This window comes from Artemia franciscana, chromosome 18, assembly GCF_032884065.1.
Source record: "Artemia franciscana chromosome 18, ASM3288406v1, whole genome shotgun sequence".
Lineage (NCBI taxonomy): Eukaryota > Metazoa > Arthropoda > Branchiopoda > Anostraca > Artemiidae > Artemia > Artemia franciscana.
In genome coordinates, this window is record NC_088880.1 from 21,890,859 (window position 1) to 21,918,010 (window position 27,152).

At 35.5% G+C, this 27,152-nt stretch overlaps 1 protein-coding gene across 12 annotated transcripts in view; it reads right to left on the minus strand.

The window, feature by feature from the left end:
• The window catches only part of LOC136038751 (ets DNA-binding protein pokkuri-like), a 194,271-nt gene that overhangs the window by 12,048 nt on the left and 155,071 nt on the right, over positions 1–27,152 (minus strand). For 8 of the 12 annotated variants that reach the window (XM_065722113.1, XM_065722114.1, XM_065722116.1 and 5 more), the window contains one exon: positions 19,106–19,243. Coding sequence is in view for 3 of the 12 variants with exons in the window: in XM_065722110.1 (XP_065578182.1) it covers positions 371–536; positions 1,490–1,680; positions 7,472–7,588; positions 9,950–10,042; positions 19,037–19,243 (774 nt within the window). In the remaining 9 variants the exon portion in view is untranslated. Of the gene's footprint in view, positions 1–370; positions 537–1,489; positions 1,681–7,471; positions 7,589–9,949; positions 10,043–19,036; positions 19,244–27,152 lie in introns of those variants that run through there. The other 4 variants (XM_065722110.1, XM_065722108.1, XM_065722109.1 and 1 more) reach the window with 3 other exon arrangements.

The window sequence follows — 27,152 nt, forward strand, 5'->3', positions numbered from 1 at the left end:
TTTTTTGTACCCCCCACCCTGGTGAAAATACTACAAACAAGAATCCTTGGGTACGTTACAATAAAGTCATTCTTCCTCACCATGTGTGTATGCATAGTCCCCAGGCCTTAGGCGGTCACATGTATAAAAAAAGAATCGAATTTTTTGCTTTACCAAAATCATGAGTCTTAGTTTAGGATTTGAATTAATTTTCACACACTAAAATATCTTCAAAACTTCCTAGGACAAATTTGAAGAATGAGGAAAGCCCAGTTCTTGCATGAAGGATGCCTTTGCCTATGAACTAGCTACCGTATCATCAAATACTGCGTGATAGATTAAAATAATAATGACTAAGGGATTAAACAAAAAGTTAACTAAAAAAAATTACCATCCTTGTGCCTTCGCTTCGTTGCACAGCCATCAATAGGGCTTTTTGATCTTTTTGTCTTTTTTCTTTTCTGAAAGTTTTCAGAATTCAGGTACTCAGATTGACCATATTCAGGCATCAAGAAATCGTCTACTTCTCTTCCTGGCGACACGTCAGGTCCATTGGTCTAAACAATGAATTTTTTATCAGAATTTTTCAACTTACAATAATTATAAAGCAATAAAGGTGTAAAAAGTAAAAAAAAAAAAAAAAAAAAACCGCCCAAGCCACAATTGTCGATAAAAACAAATTCCGCACGACAACGTCACCAATAATGTATCGCGTACGCAATCTGGTGTGCAGGGTTATGCTCGACCTTCAACGGTAAGTTTCACGAATGCCTAAATTGAAGATTTAATGCATATTCCAAATAATAGTATAAGGCCTGCCATATAATAATATCCTTAATTATTAAAACCGCTCCAAAACAATTCTTGTTTGCTTTTCTTGGATTTTAAAATTTTTAGCAGCTCACAAGAATAGCATCATGCGTAAATAAACAAAAGAGATTTTGCAAAGGAGCCTAATAACATAATTCTCTTCCAAAGAACCACGACTTCTATTATGGGAAAAAAGGTAAACAACTGGATACTGTTTTAACTTAGGTCAAGCCAAGTATTTGCAAGAGAAGTACCACGTCACGGTCTGGTCCATCAAGAGAGGGAGACAGGAATAGGGAAGAGATCCATGGCAGCTAAACCTCAAAGGTTACCCAAGCACCAGCGTATTTTTTTTATGTAGAAACTTATTTGCCAGATCTGTTGCAAAAGAGGAAACTTCTTTAAATACAAATGGATATTTTGCGTTTACCCTCTGATGGTTAAGAGTTAAATGTTCTAATGTACGTAAATAGAAGGTAGCCAAGTTAGTAATCCGGTAGCTTGCTGGTCCAAATCTACTTAGCAGACTAGGACAGAATATCTTTCCGAGATGATTTGGAGGTCATAGTTCGTGTTTTTTTTCTTTTGTTTTTTTTTCTGCCAGGGTTAGGCACGTGACATGTATTGCATGAGCAAGACATTTGATTTACAATACATAGCATATCGAGTAATCCTTATTTAGCTCGAGAAAAAAGAATACCTGGATGTCTTGAGTTGTCACTGTAGTAAGCTGAGGTCTTGGAGTCGTCGGGGTATAAACTTTTGGTGAGCTTGGTAGACTAGTTGATGCCAAAGGAGAGTATGGGATGTAAGCTTGCTGTAAGGGTAGCTGAGAAAATCGATGCTTTGAGTCCTGATACAAGTGATGTAAATTGGCGAAGTCAGGATGACCTACAATAAATATATGAAATATTAATTATTAATTTCTTTGAATATTATGGAATATAGATGCATACACAGTGGATGGGGCGGATCTTATAGATCCCAGTTCCCTCCAAAAGATATGACACGTTTTAATACATTTTTTTGCATTGAATATTTATTTTTTCGAATTCAACCTGCTTACTTCTTTAGGCAATTGTATACACTATTATGTTTTCCAATTAGACCACCACCACCGAAACCAGAATGAATTCCTTCGTACTTGCCGGTGCATACAGCCAAAATTGAAGGGGGAACATAAATGAATTTTTGTGAGTGTGGGTAGAATCAACAAGATGTTTTGTGCGCTTTCATTTTTTCAAATATTCAGTCTTAATCGAGAGCCCCTCCCTCGTGTGCAGGCATGTTTAGGGTTATTTTTGGCAATATCTTTTATGGAGGGTGGAGTATAAACAGAATGTTGTAATTCTGCACAGTTAGATTAAGATATCAACTAAAATTGTAAGGTCTGAAAAACAACGTCAACATACCTAAAATTACAAAATCAATTTAAGATCAAAATGGGACTTATTGCGTTTTAGGCGGCCAAAAAGAGATTGCTTCCTGTTTATAACGGGTCTGGTTGAACTATCAAATGCGTAACTTATTATATGTTCTACCCGTTTTATTAACCGGTTGAGAGCTCCAAAGGCTAGTCATAAACACGCGCAGACTTCCGCATATTTTGCTTATTGGGCACCTTTTCTTATTCCCTAAATATTCCCATTTTTACGACCTAACGGACGACAACACTAAACTAAGATAGTATATTTATGCTGGAATAACAAATAGGAATTATTCCTTAAGCTTTGAGCGAGAACATATAATCAAAATGCAAACTTAGGAATGTCCCTAATTAACAAGCTTGGCGACCGAACAGAAAGATCAGCACCCAAGGGCGCATCCACTTTCTGGGGCAGGGGTGGCGGTACGAAAAAACTGAAAAACGTATAAAAATTTGTTTATATGCATTTTTGTTATGTTTTTAAAAGTCGGGCAAAAAATTCAGGGGGTTTAAACCTTGTAACCCCCCTTCTATACGGACTTGGCAGCACCATTAGCGGACTAACTTGGATTTGTCCCCCTCGCTTTCTTTGCCATTATCAGCAGTTTAAAATATTTAGAACAAATTTATCACCATGGCAAATGAGAAGTTCCAGGAAAAATTAATTATCTAATTAATTTTTAATTAGAATTATTAGATTCTAGATGAATCATCTCAATATATGAATTGTGCACCCAAAGATGGTGGGTATATAAATTTCACACCCAATGATGACACTGAGGAAAATCAGGTTAGCCAGTGATGAGTTTAGTGAGGACTAATAGGAATTATACCATATAGAACTTTAAAAACTGGACTACAGTCAGGGAGTAATTTGCAAAGGGATAGGGGGCGCAACTTTTCTCAGACTCCAGTTTGCCCTTCCTCCAGCTGAAATTTAGTTCCTTTGAAAATCTTGTCAATAATAAGATAAGCCTGGATAATTCAAGCATCCACAGAAACGGGTCAGTTTTCTTTAGTACATCTTTGCCTTTATGTTACTATATTGCTAATTTTTCAGTTTTCACTATCATTTTCACTTGATTTGGGAAAATTGGCTCCGACTTCCCCCCAGGATTTTGGCGAAATAGTACTTGTGTATTATACCTACCATACTTTCGGGTCCAGGAGCTGGGGGGCGGGCCCCTCCTAAGATTTTTTTGGGTCCCTCTTGTCCTATTTTTTTCTTTTTTCCTCTTTTTTTAAAATCAATTTGTCATTTTGGTCAATTATTGGCACCTTTGTCACATTCCCCTCCCCCTAAAGATTTTGCCCTATATTCACCCCTGGCCGACAACGCTGTTGCCCTTGATCTATTTAAAGCCGGTTTATGCATGAGCACTCGGATATAATCAGCTTAGCTTGAGTGAGACAAACTGCTATGCAGGTATATTCTAATTAAATATTTAATATATAGAGTTGGTTAGGTTAAGTGGTTAGGTTGTGAGTGCACACAGAGAAACCGGTTTTTACAACAAATCAAGAACAACAGTGTGGTCGGTATAATACATAAGTCCCGACGAAATTACGCCAGTGAATATAGTGCCATTTAATATGCCTGCGACTAATTGTAATTTACATACAGAAGCTTTACTCAGAGTAAGATATTTTAAAACTGTTCGATTTAAAGTGTTTTCGCTCCTCAAGTTTATAAAACTTCTTTTGGACATCTAAGTCGAGAAATTTTGTTTCACAGTTACAACAAAAACTAGGAAGTGTCAGAAAACCGCTTGATTATATGAATCGGTTAAATGAATACACAGGAAGCTAACAGTGAAAATTGTTAGGCAGTGCCGTAAGAGTCATCATGACTGAAGTTGAACGAACCGAACGACTTAAATTTGCCACTTACGAGAATAAAACCGTAAACCGGATTGGTTAGAAACCCGGAAATAGCGCGGCACGTCATTGGCCTTGATTTTGAATTGTCCACCAAAAAATGCACTATGAATTAGAAACGTTGGTTATTTAGGAAGGTCAATAATAATTTCAAAGTCACTTGCAGTTCTTTTTAAATCAATGCTTAAATAGTCGTTCTACCATTGAGATAGATTATGTTTCACCAAGTGTCAATTTGCTTCAATTAATAAGCCATTGTATTTGTAAAAGAAAAAGACAACATATATAAATGCTGCCGTACGGCATGGTCTCATAAATTCCGTAGATACAAAGGGTCAGGATTTCTGGTTCCCCCGTAGAATGCAATTTAGAGGATTCCCAGGGCATTGCTCTAAAAATTACCCAGGGCCTGCATGAATTCGAAGACGAAATCTTTTACGTAAATTTCAATTCCCTTTTTTATGGCCGGAGTTTGATGCAAGGTTAAGGGTGAATATTGTGAGTCGACTCAAAGTACCAAAAACTAGGATATTAGATAGGTGAATCAGGAGCAGAGTTTAGATCAAGAATGGTTTGTTTGGAGTTGTCGCAAACTCATGGATTAAGAAAGATTCGTTCAGTGAAACAAAATTTTCATTGCTTTTGAGCGGGGGGGGTCATCTTAACAGGCAGATTATTTGCACATGAAAACGATAGCATATTTGAACAATGGAATAAAAAACCAAGGCTCCATTTCTGATTACAAAAAGATATGTTTTTTGCAATGGCGGATAAAGCGATGAAAATTTCTCTAAAACATGAAAAAACTATGAAACTTTTTGCAAGGGGACAGATATAACACTGAAGCTGTTTAATAACAGAATAACACATTTTGCCAAAATATTTTTAGAGATGACTTATAGATCTATGACATAAAAACAGGGACAAAATATTTTCCTGGTAAACTGCCTGGACACTTCATCTAACACTTCTGTAAATAAGTCGCTTTATGTTTTGTGTAACCTTTCAAATCGTGTCAGCGACAAAAAACGAGTTCCAATTAAGTCTAGATTTTGTCATATCAAACTAACAAAATGTATATTCAGATGAACCCTTAGTAAACACTATTTTCTTAAACTGTAATTCTATAGATATTTCCCCATTATTCTAATCAATTTATTTTTCATTAATTTATGGTACTTTAGGCCCATAAACTCAAGAAAGTCGTTGAAAAAAACATAAGGAAAATTTCTCCTACCTCTCGCCGATTACAATATGCTATTAATTCTCTAATGACATAACCAATGTACAATATACAATTTTTTCAAAAAGTTTTACCAGAAGATTTCCACTTTCTACACTTCAAACGACCAAACTTAAAGCATAAAAAATATCAGTAAATACTTGAAAAGAAAGGAGAGATAAAGTCAGATATCAAGTAAATTTGTACACAGTCCGGAATTGGGGGGATGACAGATCGTATAAAAAGAACCATACCTAGGATGTAGGACTTATTGTAAACCGATTGTTTAGAATACATTATTTTAGTCTTTGAAGGAGGCAATGAATACTTCCAAAAAAATAGTTGTTTTAAATAGACACCAAAAAAAGCAAGTGTTTCGTCCCAAATATAGATTGTTACGTGCAATTCGTAACAATTTCCTACGAGAAATTACCCGCACTGCGTTGCATGCAGTGTTAGTAATAGTAATAGTGGTAGTAATAACAGGTGTTTATCCCTGTTATTACTACCAGCCAAAAATTCCGTACTTGGAATCAGATTTTTCTGACTTTTCACAAAGAAAATGGCGAAAAAATGAATAGTTTAGTCTTAATGCCTTTTCAACACGAATATCTGATACCTAAGACTCAACCAATTTACCCCATATTTTGCAGCAATGACCTTTATCCTCAGTTTTATCCAGAGACTAAAGAAGCAATCTGTTTCGCATAGGAACATATAATATAATACCCAAATTTTGTAAGCAAATCTATCACTTTCCGTTAATCATTTTCCGTAAATGCTAAGAAATAATACTTTCTTGAATGCATAAAATGCAGCTTGACTTTTTATGCAACAGTTTTCTGCTGTTTTCCACGTATAAGCCAATCCCATTATTTTTTTTACAAGTTTGTGTTAAATGACAATTTATATTTTTTATGTTTTGAAATTTAAGTTCTATCTTTTTTCCGACGCTTCTATCATTACATAGAGATTTCTGGAATTCAAGTCACGTCTGACATAAAAAGATTCAACATTAGAAGTTTCAGCATAAGAATTCAAGCTATTCACACAATAATTTTTACGACCTTCTTGTCAGAAACTTGGCTTGAATTGTCGAATCGACAGTCAGATTGTTTTGACCTGACAATCCGATTGTAAAGTTTGGTGTCGCTAGATAGTACAGTAATCATATCCTCGTTTTGATTGTGGAATTCACAATCTTCCATGTTAGCAATATTGTCAATTTCGTATTTTTAGATCGTAAAAAATTAAAAATCAAATATAAAAATGACGGACAAATATAATTGTGTTTCTCTGGGGTATTGTAGGAGATGGCCAAAGGTCGCCGCGTTGGGACCAGACTGCGTGGTACCGCGTAAGTTGTTAGTAGCAATAGTAGTATAGCCTGATGCCTTTTTTTTCATTATGTTGTTCTCAAATTCATTGTTTTGTGCGATTATAAACAACTATGAAGATTACATAATATTACGTGATCATTATTCAATTTTCTCGATAATAGATTTTAAGTTTTACAACTCGATTGTTATGTAATGTAAACCAACACTATAGACTATGAAATATTTCTTTCCTTAGCGATTCAATATTAATGAGAATTCAGAGTACCAAAGACTAAAGGTGTACAAAATATACAAGTTTTATTATTGTTCAATTCTTTCTTTTAAGAAAGGTCTGAAACTCGGTGTGAAGTATTGTGTCTGATATATCGCTTTTACTGCGAATTGAGCCTGCCATTTTTTTTTGGGGGGGGGGTCCTATATTTAGACAAGTTTCTGAAGTAACAGGAACAGAAAAGGTACTTTAAAAAATAGAACTGTAAGACATCCCTGTAGAATTTTGATTAGAATAAAAAAAAAATTACTTCTTAAAGTTCTATGAGTTCTAAAGTGAGTAATTTCAATGTAAATTGTGTGTTCCTGTGTGTTCAATGTAAATGTTCCTTGTTGTGCCCAGAGAATAGAGTAAGCTGAAAAGAAAATTCCAATATTTCATAATGATATTTGAAAATAGATTCACTTTTTTCTGGAGGCTACATTTCCAAAAAAGGAAATTTTCTGCAAAATTTTCTAAAATCTATGATTGCCCTTGAAGCAAATTTTAGTTTACAGGTTTACATATTAAATAGGGTTTCACTTTTCGGAGTTTACACTACTCACCTTGTGATATCGGGGAAACGTAAGCTGGATTACGATAATAATGCGTCACAGAGGGCGTTAAAACTGTTCCAACGTTTCGACTTCCAGGAGCTGTACCATGATGGGGGGCTACAGAACCTGGAAAATTGGACACTATATAACTTGAGTATACAATTAAGTTATGCTTTCGAGAAATCATGACCGATAATGAAGACAACAAAAATCAATAAAACCTACCAACAAATGTCCATCAAATATGCATTTCTCACGTGCAGATCCAAGCACTTTATGAAGTAAGGTGGTGAATCTTCAGCATTTCTGTTGTTGGGGGAGGGCAACAGGTGTCCATATCCGGAGTCCATATGAAATATATATCTATTTTTTCTCAACCAAAATTAGCCCCCTGGTGAACGACCCCCCACATGTTTCCCCTCCTCAGACGACACCTCTGGTGAAGTATCTATGCTGTTGAGTTTCAGGAAAGTTTGAGAAAACGCCGCATGTTTCTCTCTTGCTTTCGAACGATGTTTCATCTTTTCTAGATGGCTATGTTACTTAGAACTTAATTTTCGAAAAAATGAGGTCAGAATTTCAAATTGTAATCACCGTTTCTCGAACATCTCAGTTGGCCAAAATTAAATCCCATCGTTAAGAGACTTGTCTTCTATACCACAAGTCCGGGATTCCCAGGCTTAATTCATGCCTTGCATCCTCTTTGAATAGGGAATAGGATCAACCCATGAAAATTTAGAGGTGGGAAAATGTATCCTTTGAAGTCTAGTAGAGGGCTTAAAATCCAGAGAACACATGTCCCTGCCACCCCATCCAATTGATACCTCTGTGGATAAGGTGTGTAATATTTAAAAATTATCTGAGATACTGCTTTATAAAGTTGCAATATTTGATAATTCTATGGAAAATCATTGAAAAATCACATATGCGAAATCTTGTTTGAAATCCCTGGATAGGCGATCTCCTCTTCTAAAAAAACTTGAGTTTGTTCTGCCCAATTAGTTATAAGCTTTGGTTTTCAATCTAGTGTTTCCAATGTTTCAAGAAACATGAGTTTATTTATGAGCAGTCCTGTTCCAATCTGACATTAGGTATGTTTTATTTAATCAACTTAGTATGAAATGATAGCACTGTGAATTATAGGACAAGAAACGTCGATAGGGACAATTTAAATATTCGATCTGGCAAAAAAAGTTAAAATTAATTACGCATAGAAAACATATCTACATACTAGTCTAATCAAATATTGACTCCCTGGGATTACCCGAGATTTTTTCCTGGCAGTTTAATATCCAAATTTATTCAAGGAGAGATATCACCATTTGAAAATATATCAAAGGAAGACTCTGTTCAAAGAAAGACGGGAGAATTGGCATTTTTAAAAGGTCAATTTTAAAAATAGAAATATTACAATCAACAAGTTTAATTTGTTAAGAAGTACCAAGTACAAGTTAACTTTGTTAATAACACCATACATACTAGTTACAAATGATGTCAATGGACATCACGGTAATGGAATATTGCTTCATAAATCATAGTAATAAATACTAAGAACAATGAAAGTTAGGTAACTTAATCAGGAAGACACAAAAGTTTAAGTGTGATAAAAATAAGATAACTTAGTTAGTAATGATATACACAGTTATAAAGGAGGACATGTCCTCCGAAAGGAAGACGTCTCGTAACCCTGTATTTAATGATCTCCAGACTTGAAATATGCCCTAATTTTATCTTTTGGCTGTTCACTTATACTATAATGAAAAAGGAGCTTAGGCAAAAGTGTCCAGAAGAGATAGGGAACGGAGGATGGGAATTTGATTCACCCCTTCCCTAGCCCTTGAAGACTAAAACATTTAAAAGTGGCATTTTTCAAGATTGATGAATTATATTATACTTACATTGTGGAAAGAAGGAGAATGTCTTTTTTTATTCTTTACCTTCTGAGCGAATGCTTTAAAGCTTGCCCCCTTTACCGCTGGAAAAAAATTCTGCGAGGACCCTTAAACACAGACACTAAAGTATAATTCCAAAATCCACAGATAGACATTCTGAGAGCATTTGCATGATTCTTTCCTTGGGTTGTCGCACATTTCGTATACTTGGATTGAAAATTGTTTGAATACTGTCCACTCACGGTGTAGGTATATTTCTATGATCCATCACGATTATTTTCGTATATTCACACGACCTATTTATTCTTGTTTCTTAAAAAATTCCAGCAAATGTGAGAAAACGAAACTGTGAGTGTACTAGGACTGCTAAGTTGAAAGTGCTGGATGTGGATCACTACACTACATTTTTTCCACTCCTCGTAAAGCTCATCGGTGGATAGCCTGAAAGGTTTAATAGGGGTATTTGTTTTACTTCCAGAATGAAACGTATCAAGAAGGACCTTAGAAGGAAGTTTTTCCATGTCCGTCCTCCTGTATGAATACATGGTTAACGCTTATAAAAATATATTAACAGATATTTGACAAAGCTGCTTACTTTGGGAAGAGATATTAGTCTTTCCATCATCATTTCCACTGCTTGAATCAACATCAGACACACCGGAGTCCGCTGGGGACGGGGGCAAAGAACCTGTAAAGCCAAAGTAAAAATAAAGATCCTTTAAAAAAGAATTAAACAATTTATAGCATTTTATAACTTTGACAAAAAAAATCCTGTTAGATCAACGACAGTCAAACTGAAGTTAGTGTTAAAGATGTACAGCTCGTACAGCCCGTCAGACGGGGAAATTAGATTATTTTTTTGTGCCATTTTTGGCCATTTATAACTTTGACAAAAAAAAATCCTGTTAGATCAACGACAGTCAAACTGAAGTTAGTGTTAAAGATGTACAGCTCGTACAGCCCGTCAGACGGGGAAATTAGATTATTTTTTTTGTGCCATTTTTGGCCATTGGCCATTTTGGGTGGCCATCTTTTCCCCATCTCAGTTAACATAATTGAGATATTTTAGAATGCGTTTCAACCTTTCGTCCCACGAACATCTGAAGAATATCCTATAAAGTAGTTTTTACATTGGACTACATACTCAATCCGTCTTTAAGGTCTTTTCTCTATTTAACGCTTAATTCACAACCGAATAGAAACTTGGAGAACAAAATATCTCTCTGAGAAGGGAACATGTTGATTCATAAAAATCTTTTGATTTAAGATTAAGTTCTAATTAAAATTTGTGAAATTAGATTTTTTTTTCTACCCTGAATCCTGAATTTATCTGGGAGACCTGAATTTTTCGCCCAAACCCGTACCTTCTCTTCCATAGAACATGCGAACAGGTTTCATTCCAGCCATTCAGCTATCCAAACCATTCTCCAAAATTAATATTAGATTCTGACTCTAGCATGTAAATACAAACCTGTCAACAACCAAAACACAAAACACAACAACCAATACACATTTTTACGTTTTGTGAATGGTGCCTGAAATAATGTTGTCCGTCCTGCCGTAACGAACGGTTTAAAGCCCGAAAACCTCCCATGCCTCTTTTCTTATGTTTTCTGGTTCAAAACTCAATAGCCACCAAACCGTTTTCCACATAGCCTTGTAGGCATGTGGCTACTTGTTCTTTTTTCGTTTATTTTAGCGAGATGTTCAGATTTTGGAAGGCTGCCTGTTCAACTAAACATTTCAGCAGGTAGTATTCCGCTGACGGGGACCCGGATGGTTTCTATCTATACTGGGAATGCGAAAAAACATCATAATTTAACGATATTCTTGAACTGTTAGGATTTTAAAATAGAAATACAAAAAACCTGACTGGTGATTCATCAGAGGAAGTAATCATAACTGGGAACAATTTCGTGACAGTCCCGGAATATGAATCGACATTCCAATTGTCAGACACATTTTCCCCCATAAATCTCGATTGGAAGAAAAGCCTTTTTCAATGACAGCTATATGTCAGAATAATCAACAATGTTTTCAATTCAAAATTTGGGACATTTTTCAATTGATTATCGAATGAGCATATTTGTCAATGATTTCAAACATGACTGCATGGGAGCTCTCTAGTTTTGTCTGAAACCATTCTCTGTCAAAGGAATCACGCCTAAGTATACAAAATTTCATATATTTAGGAATTAAGGCACACTACTTATTTTAGAGTGTAACCCAACTTCCCCACAAAAAAAACTCTTTGATATGTATCAAAATTTCGGAGGTACGAGTTTTGGTACATAACTTTTCTAGTGATTTTAAATGGTTCTCTGACTCAATTTTTCAGTTTAGAGTTTTTAACGACGAAATGAAAGGAAACCTGTTTTACTTCTGTCTCGGATAGACATCTGGGCGCTGATCAAGCTGGTAGTATTATTACATTTCAATTTATGGATACAGTTAAAGTTAAACCAACACTTATATTCTACAAAATACGTGCCAAATCACGACTTCCTTTTCTGCCAAACTTCCTTTTTTTTCGCTCAAAGCTGCCATTTGTTTAGTTCTTCTTAGAACAAAACAGTTGTTCTTTTTAGAAAAGTTCTTTTTAGAAAAGTTCTTTTAAGAATGTTTTTCTTTTAATTCCGTTCAGACAACACCTTCAAAAAGCTACATAAAGCATTGCGAACAAGATAGAAGTCAGAAACACTAATAGTAAAAAATAGACGAACTGATACAAAACAAAAAAGCCAGAAACGTTTGGCTTTGTTTGATTTAGCACAGTTTGTACGACTGTCCACCAGAGTCAGGGTCGGTCCACAGACGTTAGTATAGTCTGGTTCGAGAATTAGCAAATAATCTAGCTGCAGCAAGACCTGGACCAGTGCCTTCACACTAGTAAGCTAAGAAGGAATCCGTAACTAGAAATGGATAAACTTAAACTTGACACTTTTTGAACAATAGAGGTTATAACTGGCTATGTGTCAACATCTAATCAAAGTCCAGGTGACATTGATTTGTAGGCTTAAGTTTCCCTTCCGACTTGATGACTGACATTAGCCTATTGTAGGCATTTCCGTGTTATTCTATGCTTTGATGGACATGGAACTGCTGAAGTTGATTAATGAGGTTCTATCCAAAAGGGGAAGGACTGTCTCAGTGTTGTTTACAAAATTAAGAAATCATTAATTCCAGTTAATTGATTCCGTTGACCCCACTAAATTCTGTACTTTGATCAAACCTATTCTTGTCAAACATTACTGGTTGCATTGGAAAAAAGAGCGATCCATACCGCCCAACTAAACAATACCCTATTGTGTACGCAGAGGGAAGGTTGTGAGGCCCACCTCCTCTCCTCCAAAATCCGAAATTTTCCCGAACTTCTCGGTATTTCTTATTCAAATTTTCAAATAGATTTTTTTTTACTACACCCCCCCCCAAGACAAAATCCTACATAAGTGCTTGAATAGATCATATAAAATTGTAACGGTATTAAGCTAGACTCACTACTTTATGTTAAGTCATTTCCTCCCCCCCCCCTTGCAGACCAAAAATATACAAGAAATCTTATTGCAATAAAATAAAAACCAGCCTGTCCCCCTTCTCAATTAAATTCTGTACTCAACCTTACCTACAGGTCATGACGATCTTGTCCTCTATACGCATTCTTTAATGTTCCAAGTTGCCGATAGTTCCCCGGCGTATTTTCATAATAACAAAAAAAGAAGGAAAAAAGGAACTGTAAGCTCATAATTCTTGCCACAACATTTGTGTTGCACCTTGTGTGAAACAGAATCATGCAGAGATTTTAATTCCACATGATTGGAGGACTGAAGAAGCTTTATGGACCTTCATCGATTATACTTTTTTGGAAAATGGTGCTGCCACAGCACTTGTCAACCAAGATCGATTCGACACTTCATATTGGTCAAACAACGTCAATCAATCCAAAGCTTGGTTGGAATTTTGAAATTCTCAGTTTCTAACCATGATTTGTATGTATGCATGTATGTAAAGCGTGGTTTGTAAGCACAGTTTCCTAGTTCTAATTAGTAGTCAGTAGTCATAGTGGTCATATTGGTTTATTCTTTATTACTCAAAAACTATTATTTATGAATTAATTTCTTTTGAAAAAAAAAAGACATGAGAGCACAATTGCAAGGTGCGAATGAACATTATTGACAGTTGAACTATGTTGCGGATCGTTATTTGTTTGCTTTCCGCATACTTACGTTTTTGACACGTAATTAACACAACTCAGAGAGTGGAATTCCTTCTTCTTCGCTTTTTTTTGCAATTTTGGCCTCCCTTCAAAATTACGTGAAGCGTTGGACATAATCAAATGGCAGACAATAAATCATCAAGTTTATTTAAGAAAGCTCAGCCTTTTTCATTTTCAAATTAAGAGTATCCAGCCTCAAGTTGAGTCTTTTTTTCGACGGTAAATCTCAAGGTGAACAACATTTTCAATAAATCATCAAGGTAGGATTAGATAAAGTGGGGATGCCAACCTTTACTGCAAACAAAACTAGCCAAAATGCGAATATTAAACAGGGGTTTCGATCAGAGACATTTTCAGGTTCAAGCAGCCAAATATTAAATGTATGCTACTTTCATTAACTGCAATCCTAATTACGTCACTAGATAACAAATCATTTTAGCCATATCTTCAACGACTCTGAACGGTTGCTTGTAGCAATCATTTGCTGCATAACTATGCAATATCCTTCAGAAATGATCAACAACTGAGAGAACCATAACGGGAGTAATCCACTTCCCCCGCACCTGGTGCATATTTTGGAACGCCACGTGCGCCACATAGTTCTACCATGATTGGCACAGTCCCCAAACACTTGACACACTCCCAAAAACGCTTGGCACAGCTCTGCCACACTGGGCACGTGCCACCTGGTGTACATGATTTCTGAGAGTGAGCAACCCTAAAACCATAATGGTAAAATTGATTGGAAGAATGTCGGTGTGTTCTGTTTGTTATCATTGCACCAAATTTATCATTAAACTGAGACATTACTACTATCCTCTTTTTGTTATTCTCAAAGAATTCGTTTTAAATTTATGTTCTATTATCTATTTATACATAATGGGCTATACTTTTTTTCAGAAATGAAGTGGTTTACTTGAAATTAGTAAATGGGTCAGTCGTTGCCCCGTGGGTTATAAGTTGCTGGCCCCTGAGATAAATTAAGAATGAAAGAGCTAAAAACTAAGAGGTAAATGAAAAACTATTATTGGAAACAAATCTTTCCTATAAATAAGGATATTAAAAACAGATACAAAAAGAAAACTTTTTTGCTTTGATATTTTTCTTGTTTGATCTAAAGTCAGTAACGTAGGAAAGGGTGGCACCTTTCCTCAAATCTTAGAGATTTTACGATTAGCCTAATAACTCCCTATGTTTTTCATTTAAATTGCCGGTTTCTTTCAGACTAGAAAAATTTTCTTCATGTGCTTCCTGACAAATAAACCCCCCACCCCCTAAAAAAGTATGCTTATGCTTGACCTAATACGAAGAGAAAAAGAGAAGTTTACAAGGATGTCTCCACACTAAGAACGTGTCAAAATGTACGAATATTTGAACAAAAAAAGCTTATTAGGATTGTTGGGAACCCTCCCCCGTCATAGAAAAGTATTCTAATTAACAATTAAAATGAAAAGCTTACAAGTGCTTATATTTTTTATTTAATTCGGCTATTTTATTCTAAGTTTTGCCCCTCACATAACCCCACATGCACACCTGCACCACCTCTTTCGGGCCATATCTTTACTCTTTCTATGTCCGATGCATTTGCTACTAAAAGATTAAATTGTTATACGAATCTTTTCTCTTCTCTTACAGCGTGAGTGCACCTGAGTGCGAGGGGATATGAAATGATTCTTTCAAGAACAAAAAGTGAAAGGTCCTCTCATTTTGAAGTCACGAGTCAGTAGAAAGCTGTTGTCAAGTCGAGAGTCAGTCCTGGAAAGTGACGGACGCGCGATGTTTCAAAATTATGAACTTGTTTATCCAGGAAATATTACTCCCGCTCTCACGGCGTTCTAATCGGAAGCAAAAATATTTTCCAACATGACAAAAATATGTTCTCACGGTTTTATGAGGCTCAAACGAAAATAACGTTGCTGTTGTGAAAGTGAGAGAAATGATGGGTTGCATATTGCTGTATGCTTGGACAAAGGTTCTAACTTGGATTTGCTTCTTGATTGAGTTCCCCCATCCCCTCCTCTCAAAACAAGTTTGACCAGAAATTCTATTTTAACAGACCTCAACCCCCCCCTCCCTCAGGTAACACCTGTCACCTATGACGGTATTTGTTGTGCTTTCGACTAGAACAATTAAAAAGAGGCCCAAAGCTGTTTTAGAGGTAATCAGAAGATACAGCAGAATCGATGGTGATATCTAATTTAAAAGGACGAAGATCCCATGACAAGATTTCCAGTAAGAGTAGATTATAGTAAAAAATAACACATTTTGCAGCATCAGTTTCTTGTAGCATATTCTTGTGGCTTTACTATTTCTTTCGTCCCTATCGTATTTCAAATTTACCTTCTTTTAAATTTTACAACAGTTGGTAAAGGTCTAGAATAGCGGCTCTCCAGAGGGAGACATACTAAAATAAAAAAGAGGAATTTTTAATTTCAAGCTCTTTTATTCTTTGACTATACATATTTAAAACTATTCACAAAATATCCCCGGCAGGGAGACTGGCTCGAAATTTGCTAATTCTTTGTTCATTTTAATGGTTTTATTCGCGTTCTTACTATATAAAAAAAAATATAAATATAAAAAAAAAATCACCAAAAACAAATGATGATATTCTTACTTTATAATATGCAATATGTATCATTTGCTTGTTTTTCCTCATTTTTTCCTGTTTACATAGCTCAGGACAATATGAAAACATCAGGGGAGGGGACTGGCGATGACTTGTCAAAGACGTAAAAAAAAATTTAGCAAAATTGCGAATAAAATTAGCAATCTAAAAGTGCATCTCTTTATGTTCTAGCATGCCTCCTTCTGAAGAGCCCCTATTTTAAGCCTTTACCTAAGATTTTACAATTATCTTTCCACTGATTTTTTTATGTGTATTTTTCCTGTCGTAATCCAGTTTTAATACTCTCTCGGAAGTATAATCTTATTCCATTTAGCATGTGTTTTAATCAGGTTTTTTATTCGACTATAAAGTGCAAATCTGACAAGCTATGGTTTCGCTATAACCCATTTTTAATACTTAATACATCAGGATTTTTGTCTTCTCCCTTTGCTCGCTTTCCTTTTGGCCTCCTTTCTTAGGCCTTTGACCTCTCCCCTCTTTCGTCTTGCTAAGACAGACAGCTAGGACCTTCGAGTTTCACATGGCGTAATGATGGTGTCATTCGAAGTCTATTTTACAGGATTTTTTTTATGTGTGATTTAGCCGTTCTGATGTTGTAAGATCCTATCAATTATTCCAAAAATTTTTTCACGTCTCTAGCTTGATTAGCTTGGCTGTTTTTTTTTGTTTTTTTGTTGTTGTTTTTTTCAGTGAAAATACAAACTAACAACTGTTTCTGCCTGTTAGTGGCTTTGCCTCTCTCAGTCTGCACAAAAAAAATACTATCCAAATAAATCATCCAAACGATTAGGATGATTACCCATCCACCCTAAAGAGCACAGCTAACTTGTTTGCAATGAAAGGGGGCTTTGGGTCCCTGCCCCACGCCAAAATTTCGGCGTGAGGCATATGACCTACCTGTTCTATTGTGATTTTATTTCAAATTTATACAACCCCCCACCCCTCTCCCCCAAAGAAGTCCTCTGGTAGATGCCTTGCGTAGATAAAGATGTAGAGTATGTATTTTTACGGTTTCAATTCACACGATGGAAAACGTGGAAGCTGTGAAACAAATTTAAAAAGGTTTCTTCATTTTCAACTTGTATGGATACATGACTTAATAGTTAAATAGAACAAGAAATACTCATTTCCTGTTTCAAATTTGATTTTAATTCAATCTCAGCCGTCAAAAATCAAAATCAATTAAGTGCGAAAATGCTAGCTTTTAGCTAGTCGAATCTAAAACTACTATGATACGAAGGGGATATGGTGTAGAAACTGCGTAGCCTACATCTAACTTAAACTATTAGAAATACACCGTGTTTTTATTTTGTAGGTAGGATCTCGGTTCTTGAAAACTTTTTGTAGGGAGGGAAGACAACTAAAATTTTGTTTTAGAAATGGAAGTAAATACACCCTATTACGGTCGGAAGATAGCTCTTTGAAATAGTCAGTGACTCTATTACTGTCCACATAATATTTATTAAAAATTCTCAAAAGGTTTTCTTTAAACTTTTCAAATGGCCCAATTCCAGGCAATAGTATTTCATGAAAAGATCAAAGTAAGGCTGTTCAAAATACGCTACAAAGCAGTTTTTCATTTCTGCTACCTTATTCGCAGAGGCGGTTTTATGGGGGATAGAGGGGGTACTTGCCCCAGGTACAGAAATTTTAAGAGCGCAAAATTCCGAATAAGTAATAAAGCAAATTATTAATTAATCAATAATAGAAAGAATAACAAACAATTAAAAACAATAATTCAATTAAAATAATAATAATTAAAAATAAATTATTAATTAATTAATCTCAAAGTATCTGGGAGACATGGAAAGTGGGGGGCAATCAAGCTTTTGCCTCGGGCACAAGAGAGACCAGAACAACCATTGCCTATTTGGTACTCAAAATATCTAGAAATTTCTATTTCCTATTCTTAAATGTATTACATGGTCTTCTCTTGCTAACAAAAATAGCTGAGGATGGTACTCTTAATATCAAATTTTTGTTTTTTTTTGTATATTGGATGACTTAGAACAATCAAATTGGCTCGTAAAATAAACGAAAACTCAAAGCACATTCTTCAGTTTTTCTCTATTTCTGCAACATTCATTCCGTGTAACATAACGCCCTTTAAGTTGCAGCATTGGAAGGGCTGCGAATTGTTTTTGTCGAAAATGATTCTTCGACAAAAACGATTCTCAAACAGTTGATTATCCGCAACAGAAGCACAAAGATCACATTTTATTTCCCAGAACACCGCAAAGCTAAGGAAACAATCAAGACTACTATTTTCACAGGTTAAAGCAAAGCATATGCTAAGGAATCTAGGTCAGGTAAGGTCATTCTCATGGGGGGCCAATTATTGAAATATTGTTATGGATGAGCTTAACTTTCTCAATGGATAAACATTCTAGCCACCTTGGATCAGGTCAAGAGCTTGACCTCTCTTTGGAAAGGGCTTGAACTCACCACCCATAATGAGATCTAAGGGTACCCACGAGAAGGGTCAAAAATAAATGAGATACAAATTGTGAACTTCTTGGAAGAACGCCCAAGAATCTTTCTGTAACGTTCTCCGGGCTGGTTTAGAAAAAAAAATGTTTTGTTTTTACAAGCCTATATTGACAGGCGTGCACAGACCACCTGGGATTTCAAGATTTTTAGTATCCCACAGTTTTCTAATCTTTATGCGTATGTGTGTGCTGTTTTCTTTGTTTGTTTTTATTTTCCAGGGGTATCCCAACCACTATTCAAACGCGAGTACCAGGTCCCAATTTGTCTATGAAAAAAAAATATTTAAGAGATACTAGCGGTAAAAAAGGCGGGGAGGGGTGGGGAAGTTCAAATGAGACATTACAGAATACCTGGAACAGTTATTTTTAGAAGCCCTGGAAGAGCTACTTGTGGTTCCAATTCTCCATGAATGCTTGATAGAGCAACTGGACCGCTTAGGATGCCTCTTAAGAAATCGGTCACACAAGTTGGAGGTGACCCTGGAGAAGGAGACGTGGTAACTTTAGCTTCCAACTCAGCTCGAAGAATTGAGTGGGCAGGATCTTGGTTTGCTTCCACTGAAAACGTGAAAAACTAAATTTCAATATCATTATACAATTGTTTATCAAAGAAGGAGATTGTTACGACAAGGCAATGGAAATGTTATTTTACAAAACAGACTTTTATCATCTTACTGGAATATATATATATATATATATATATATATATATATATATATATATATATATATATATATATATATATATATATATATATATATGATCAAAATAATGTGGAGAGCAGCCCTTACCTTACCCGTATGTACACATAAGACGTTGAACTACAGAATCGGTTTTGTTGTTAAATTGTATCTAACGAGAGTGATCGAGGAGGAGGTACTACAAGTCTTAATTGATTATTTTTCTTTCTCTGAGTGATAAAAGCATACAAAATGGCAAAGTCTTGTAATACTCGGAAAAAGTATCAAGGCAAAATTTGCCTTCAAAAAAATAAAGGGTACGATTTATTCCAGGAGCTGGAATCCTTCAACCAGTCTTTGTCGAATTATTTCTGCTTCTTCCATTTAAAACAACACTCAACACACACCCATAAAGAACAGTCTACTTTCTCAAATCTTTGGCTAACAAACTACAAACTGCTACTAATTACCGTAGCTAAACACAGTTACAAACGTGATAGGAAAAACCAGGCCCAAAAATATCGGTGCAATTCCCCAAATAGTACATTATATTTTTGTTTTACTACCATTCTCAAATTCAAGTTTAACCCAAGAAAGGACGGGCATTATCCAGTTTCAAGACTTATTATTTAGCCATTAATAAAAATGTTTATTTATATATTTATACCTTAAAATGTGCAAAAAATGTCATTTAGGCTTTATCAGAAATGTGCAAATTTAGGAAGGGGCTAAAAAAGAGAAAATAAAAGGATTCTGGTTGGATACATTGGCACCTTTGAGCATGGATAGGTAAGCCAAGAATCCTTAGTGTGTTTATTTTTCTACCTGGCAGTCATTTAATTTCTCGGCCGAAGTTCGAGTCAACGCATGCCGAACTAACCAACGAAGTGATATAACTAAATTTAGATCCTTTTGAATAAAAATAACACTTCAACATGTGTGTTCATAAAATCAAACATCGAATAACACAATGGAAGCAGAATAAATTATTTCTACAGTTAGGAATCACTGTGGAATAAGATGATCAGGCATGCGTACGTAAATTTGCTTTGCTGCAACAATGATTGGGGAGAGTGGGTAGTACAAAGTCGTCAAAATATCAAGAAAAAAGGAGGAATGTGTGGAAACTACTAAGCTTTTTGGTAAAATCTAAAAAATACTAGAATAATGGTTGATTATTTGGCCAGAACAAATGAATCTGAGATGGGGTGGACACTGAGGCCCCCTTGTGGATGGACTGGAAAGACTGTGGATATATTAACTACCTAAAAGGAATAAATGAAAAGGGAAAAATGAAGTAACTTGTTGAGTATCAGCAGGACCGGTAACCACGTAAATGTGGTGTTAAGACTTGTTACCAACCATATTCAGAGAAGGACCTTGAGACTCGTGACCTCTTGGAAAAAATCCATGTATCTGACCAAATTACAGAAGCGAGAATTTCCTAACAGTATTTTCAATCCCATAAATATGGGCGTACAACAGCTCACGTTTTTCCTGTGAAATTAAGCTATTTCTGATATTGCACTTTTCTCATTTTTTACAGCAAAAATTATTAGGGGGCAACTTGGCAATTGTAGTATTTTATACTAAAAAAAAAAAAATAATAATCTTGCTCTTCCCCCCTATTTTTTCGTCTTTTGGTGCCCCTACATTTGACAGACTCGAAAATAAGTACTTACACAATAATTAGGATTGATACCGAAAGAACGACAAAAGGTCACTAAATAATAGCTTTTCATACTCCATTTCGCTTAAATAAATTCTCTTACCGACCAATAAATTTTATATGCTTAAACACATGATTAAACAGAAAAAAATCAGGGCCTTAGTTTTTGACCGAGCGACTGGTGCGATTTCTTAAAAATTTCAGGGGGGGAAGGCAATTTAAACAGCAGAAACCAGGCTAATAATGTGAAACCTATAGGAAATAATGGAAAATTCCAAAAATCCTAACCTTTTGAGGGAAGTCACAGAGCTCCTCGAGTACATCCCAATGTAATATAGTAAAAAAACGCAATGCATCATCCCCCCCAACCTTTAGAGTACTTTACTGGGTTAACTCACAGTGAACGGCACAAATGTGTCTCTAGTTCCCATCTTGTCATTTATTCTAACAAAGGCATTTTGTACATTGTTTCAACTTGAACTTGAATTGCTCTCAAAGGCAAATTGTACGTTGTTTCGACTTGAATTCATTTCAAAAATTGAAAATAATGAACGGGTTATTCAACTTACGTCCTTAGCTTTGCGAATCAGGGTCATGTGAAAAAAAAAAGAACGGCTTCAGAAATAAAGTGAAAGTGAAAAATACAAATTAAAAATGTTTGCAACCACAGAGTACCTTACAAAGTCAAGGTTTTAGATTTGCAGTACTCAGTCTTCTTGAGCTTTTTTTTTCCTACAACACACCTCCCCCCCCCCAAACGGAAATCCTTATTCAAGAAATTAGTAAGGAAATGTACATGTCTATGTGCTATAGAAGTTGTATTCAATTTGAAACTTGGAATCGCTTATGAGTCAATCAGAAAATAAATGAGCTCATCAGTTTCTTTATTTTACTTAAGCGGTGACTTAAGCGGTCAAATTCATAAGTTCATGACTTAAGCGGTCAAAGTTCATGCAAGTTTTTAAGAACACTTGCTCAAGTTAGCTCTTGTCAGCCAGCTGAAAAAGTATGGAAGCCTATGCGAGTGAAAAACTGGTGCTAGTAGAACCCCATAAAACAGTAATCTCATTTAGAGTTTGACGATTGTGCTCCTTGTTTGGCCTATCCCAAGCTGCTGCATATTTTTTTCACAATTCCGTCATAATTCGTTTATTTGTAACTTAAAATCACTTGTAAAACATGCAGAGAATGGTGGTAGGCGGAAGGGAAAGGCCCATACGTATACGGAATAATTTCTATTTGTCTTAAGTTTTAATGTTGCTTCTTACATTCAGTTGAAAAAAACTTGTTTTTTATTTAATTCAGCAATAAAGTGCCGAAATGCAAAGAAAAAACCTTACATTTGTGATCTAACTATACAATTGTCTATGTCAAGAAATATCAGGTCTGAAGGCAACTGTTTGACATTATACGACAAGACCTCAACCCATCTTACCAAGCCAGAATGTCTCATTACACAGTCAGCAGTTTTTCGATCTTCACCTATGTTTTTTTTTCCTTATATAATTAAATAATTATATAATTATATATATATATATATATATATATATATATATATATATATATATATATATATATATATCCAAGGATGGGGCCGAAGTTTGAGAGAGTAAAGTGTTAATTTTTTTTTCCAAACATTGCACATGTTCTTCGATCTTCCAAAGGTGTAGGGAAGCTAGACCTCCTCCCCAAGGTGCCTACCCTGCACTTTTAACGTTTCCTTTCTATATAGAAAAAAGGTTTATTTTGTGATACGCCTTCTTCTATTTCTTTTTCTGGTCTTTTATAAAAATAAAAATGGCTAGCAAAAATAGAAAAGCTTCATTGTCCTAACTTGTCTAACTATTTTGGAGTATAAGTAAACTGAATGATATTGAGCCTGAATCATATTAGTTATAAGATTATTTCAGCTTAATCCTCGTAGTTAGAACGATGAGAATCCTCTAGCTTGTGAAACACAGCCCTTATTATTTGCCTGATCCTGTTTAGAAATCTCAATATAAATACAAGCGCAAGACATAATAATCTAGAGGCAGTCCCAACATAAGGGCCGTAAATCGTTATTATAAGCCAGGTCTCTAATAGAGGAGAAACAAGGTAACCTATCGGTACATAGAGCTCTCCTTTTTTTAAATGGGAGAGCAAGAATATATATGTTTCACAAGTCCAAGCAAATATGAATGTTCAGAATATATATAGTTTTTCGACCGTTAAGCCAATTCCTCGAGCCTCTGTTGGATATATTCTCTGCATTATTGAAAGATGTCAAAACCTCTATTTTAAAGGATAAGTGATTTTTTTTATTCCATTCCTCAAGAACCCTTATAAAAAACTACTTCAGTCTAGATTATTTAAATTCTAAACGAAACCCAGGGTTTCTTATCTAGACCACCTTAAGAAGTGGAGAATTATTTCCGCTTCTCTTGGAAGAGAAATGCGTCAGCAAAACATGTACCTGAGAGGACAAGAAAAGGTTATCCTTGAATATTACCATTCTTAGATCTTTTCCCATTCATAAACCTTCTTCCTTAATTCAAGGAACCAATTCCTGACGTAAGGGCAAGATTAGTCCCGCCTTGAAATATTGATTAAGGGATAGAATTGCGTCAGCAGCCGGAAATAAGAGTTTATTTCAGGTTACTGATTTTGGAGATGTATCCCTGAGGGATAGGTAAAGATATCCCACTTCTGCGCAAAACAAAGAAATCGATTTTCCGCCCCCACATTAAAATTACAGCTTCCGGGACTAGCTCTGCCGGGATATATATATATATAGAAAGATCAATGGAGGATATAAATGTCATAGGAGGGTCTTAAAAGAAAGAGCAATAGTTTGGAGTTCCGATGTGTATTTACCATAACTATGCTTAGAAAAGGAGAATGGGTTCAACTTAAATCTGATTAACAAATGAGGGAACTAGGATTCGAATTGCTACTGATCTGTTTTTTTTGTTGTTGTTGTTTTTTGTTTCAAAATTTAACCACTATCTTACAAATACGGATAGGTCTTTAGTGATTACAAATTAACCCTTACTACAAATTAAAGTTACGAAGACCCTACTTAGACCACATGAATTAGATATTATGGCAAACTCTCTTCCGCCTATTGAATTAAATTAATTAACAAATGCCCCACCATATTTTTAGCTTCTATGTTGACCTTCGTATGATAGCAAACAATATCCACGTCAAGAATATCGAAGCTTAGTTTTTCGTCTCTCCAGAGTCTTTCAAGAACATACCCCTTCCTCTCTCAAAAATTTTTTTAATAAATGTTTCTCCATGATAGGGTTTAAACCAGAGTTTTAAATGATTATAGAGATATTTTTACAAACTCAAGCTTGATTCCGAACAGCTTCAAGTTTTTTTAAGTAATAAAAAGTCAAAAGCAAACTAAGATATTATGGTTTTATCAAATGCAACGCAAGCGTTTTTATTCAATTTACTGGCATATTATGCAATAGCAGTAGGAAAATTTGTCTTACACGCAACGATGTCAAATAGAGCGTAATTTACTTAGTATTTGTGCATTTGAATTTTTTTTGTATGTCTTATAAGACATATATTATGTCCTTTACTATGCCGTACGCATCATTTTAAACTAAATTGGAAATTATGGGACACTTATTTTCTAAAATACTCCCCAATAACAATCGTTGCGATTTATCTTCAACTTAATTTAAATAATGCTGAATCTAGCTAATTCTGGACATACGAATTTTAATAGTTATACTTTAAATTAGTCCTTGGCCTGTTATTTGGTAAATGTGACAATCTTGAAAGCGACTCACACGTAATTTTTGACTATTCAACATTTTCATCGTATTAATTTTAAAGAGAACATGTTTTTTTTATCAAATTTCCTTTGCATAAGATTTGTTACATACCTACAAACCCCTCTATAAGAAAGGCGATAAGAGTAAGTGTGATTATTAAAGAGGCATTATCTTGGTTTCTGTAGAAAGCAAACTACTTGGTATGATGATGCTTTTCAGAGATGGTGCTGTAGATAAATTAAAAGAAAAACAATGTGGTTTTAGGAAGAGAAGCGGATGCGTCAACCAAATTTTTACTCTTAGAGCAATGATTGAAAGGTGTCTGAGTCATCAGACCCTTTAGTCCTTACTTTTACAGATTATGAGCAAGCGCTTGATTCAGCCGAAAGAAGCGCTCTAGAGAAGGTCCTATCCTTGTATGGTATACCAGGTAAATGCATTAATGGTATTATTGCTATGTACGAAAAAAAAAATCCTGTGGTAAGGTAGGAAATGAGGTTGGTAACTGGTTTCATATTAAATCAGGAATAAAGCAGAGTTGCGGTCTTTCCACATTTATATAGATCAATTTGATTGACTTTGTCCTATGAACACGGCAAAGGCTATGGCAGAGCACGGAATCAAATGAGAAAATAAACAATTATAGACTAGATTATGCTGATGATTTGAGTGTCCTAGGTGAAAATGTTATTTTTTCGTGATTTTTGAAATTTTCTTTTGTTTTTTTGGAGGTCAAGATAGTTTAGGGTGCAAGAACAGGTTCAAAAATCAATGTTAAGAAGACTAAGTTGATCAGACTGGGAATAGGTGAAGGTGAATAAGTGATGTTGGGTGGCTGTTGGAAGCTATCCAAAGTGGATAGCTTCACTTGCCTAGGTAGTAGGCCTATTATTAGCAAAGATGGTTGATGCAGTGAAGATTTTAAAAGCAGAATAGCGAAGGCCCAGGGTATTTATTACAGTTGAAAATTTTTTGGACGGATAGGAAGGTAAGTCTGTGAACCAACATTAGGATATTTGAAGGTACAGTGACAGTGGTCAAGTATGGCTCTGAAAATCGAGCTACCCGAAAGACGGAGGAGGATTTATTAGGTACTTTCTAGAGGAATTGTCTACAGATTCTTTTGGGTACCCGTCTGACAGACTGTATTTCAAACAGTAAGCTATACAAAAATGTGGTTCTTTCTTGTTGTCTATGGTTACAATGATAGGAAGGTTGAAATGGCTAGGACATATTATACGGACAAAGGACGATAGATTTCCAAAGATCATCCTTCTCAGCCAACCATCTAGGGCCAAACAAAAAGTAGGTACTCCCAGAATTGGGTGGGAGGATGTCATAAGGAAGAACTTAAGGGAAATTGGAAATTTGGGAGGCTGTAAAGAGAGAGGTTTGGAATAGATTGGGATGGAGGAGGATTGTGTGTAGCTGCATTAAGTTGTAAGTAGCAGTAGTAGTAGTAGTACAGTAGTACGTAAACGGGAGGACTTCTGGCCAGTGTTCTGCAAAAGATCAGGATCTTTCCAATTTTTCGTGAAATTTCTATCCTTCCCCTGTCTCTGGGACCCATCTACATTCATGCAGGTCGTTTCAGGTAACCGATTCACTTGCAAATGGGTAACTAATCCGATTGCAATTGTACAGGCCAAATTTGGTTCAGCCCTACAGGTACGCGCCTAGATTAATCATCGACTTTGATGCCATTTGGGCAACTGTACGGGAAAAGGTCATTCAAAGATAATTTCTAGATTGCTATGGAATAAAGATTTACCTCTAGACACACCATTGAATTTCTATTCCCTTTCAATGATTGAAAGACATACTGGTACTTAAGCATTAACGACACCACAACAGGGCATAATTTCGCCCTGAACCCAATAGGGCTTTGTACGAAAATAAAAAGTTCTTCGGAAATAAGCTTTACACCCCCCCCCCCCCATCACCCTATACGCTGACCTATACATCATGAAATGTATATGCAATGAATTTTCCGTTGTTTCGACGAACCGTTAAATCAATAATATAAATTCATTGCATATATAGCCTACAACTCATTGTATATATTTGCATATGGGGAGGAGAGAGGTGTTTTATAGTTAATTTCCGGCACAAGTGAATGTTATTTTTGGATTCAGTATGAAATATTTACTCTAAAGATATATCTATTCCTTAGCTATCTCAATATTAGCGCAACTTCTGCTGCACTGGCTTTAATACGGAAGTACCTGAATATTTTTGTAATTGTCTCTATATCCTCAGGAATGTTACTCATACACGATTTATAGCCAGGGTTGCCACCACGGTCAGTTCCTAAAGTGCTACAATTGCCAAAATAGTGCTGA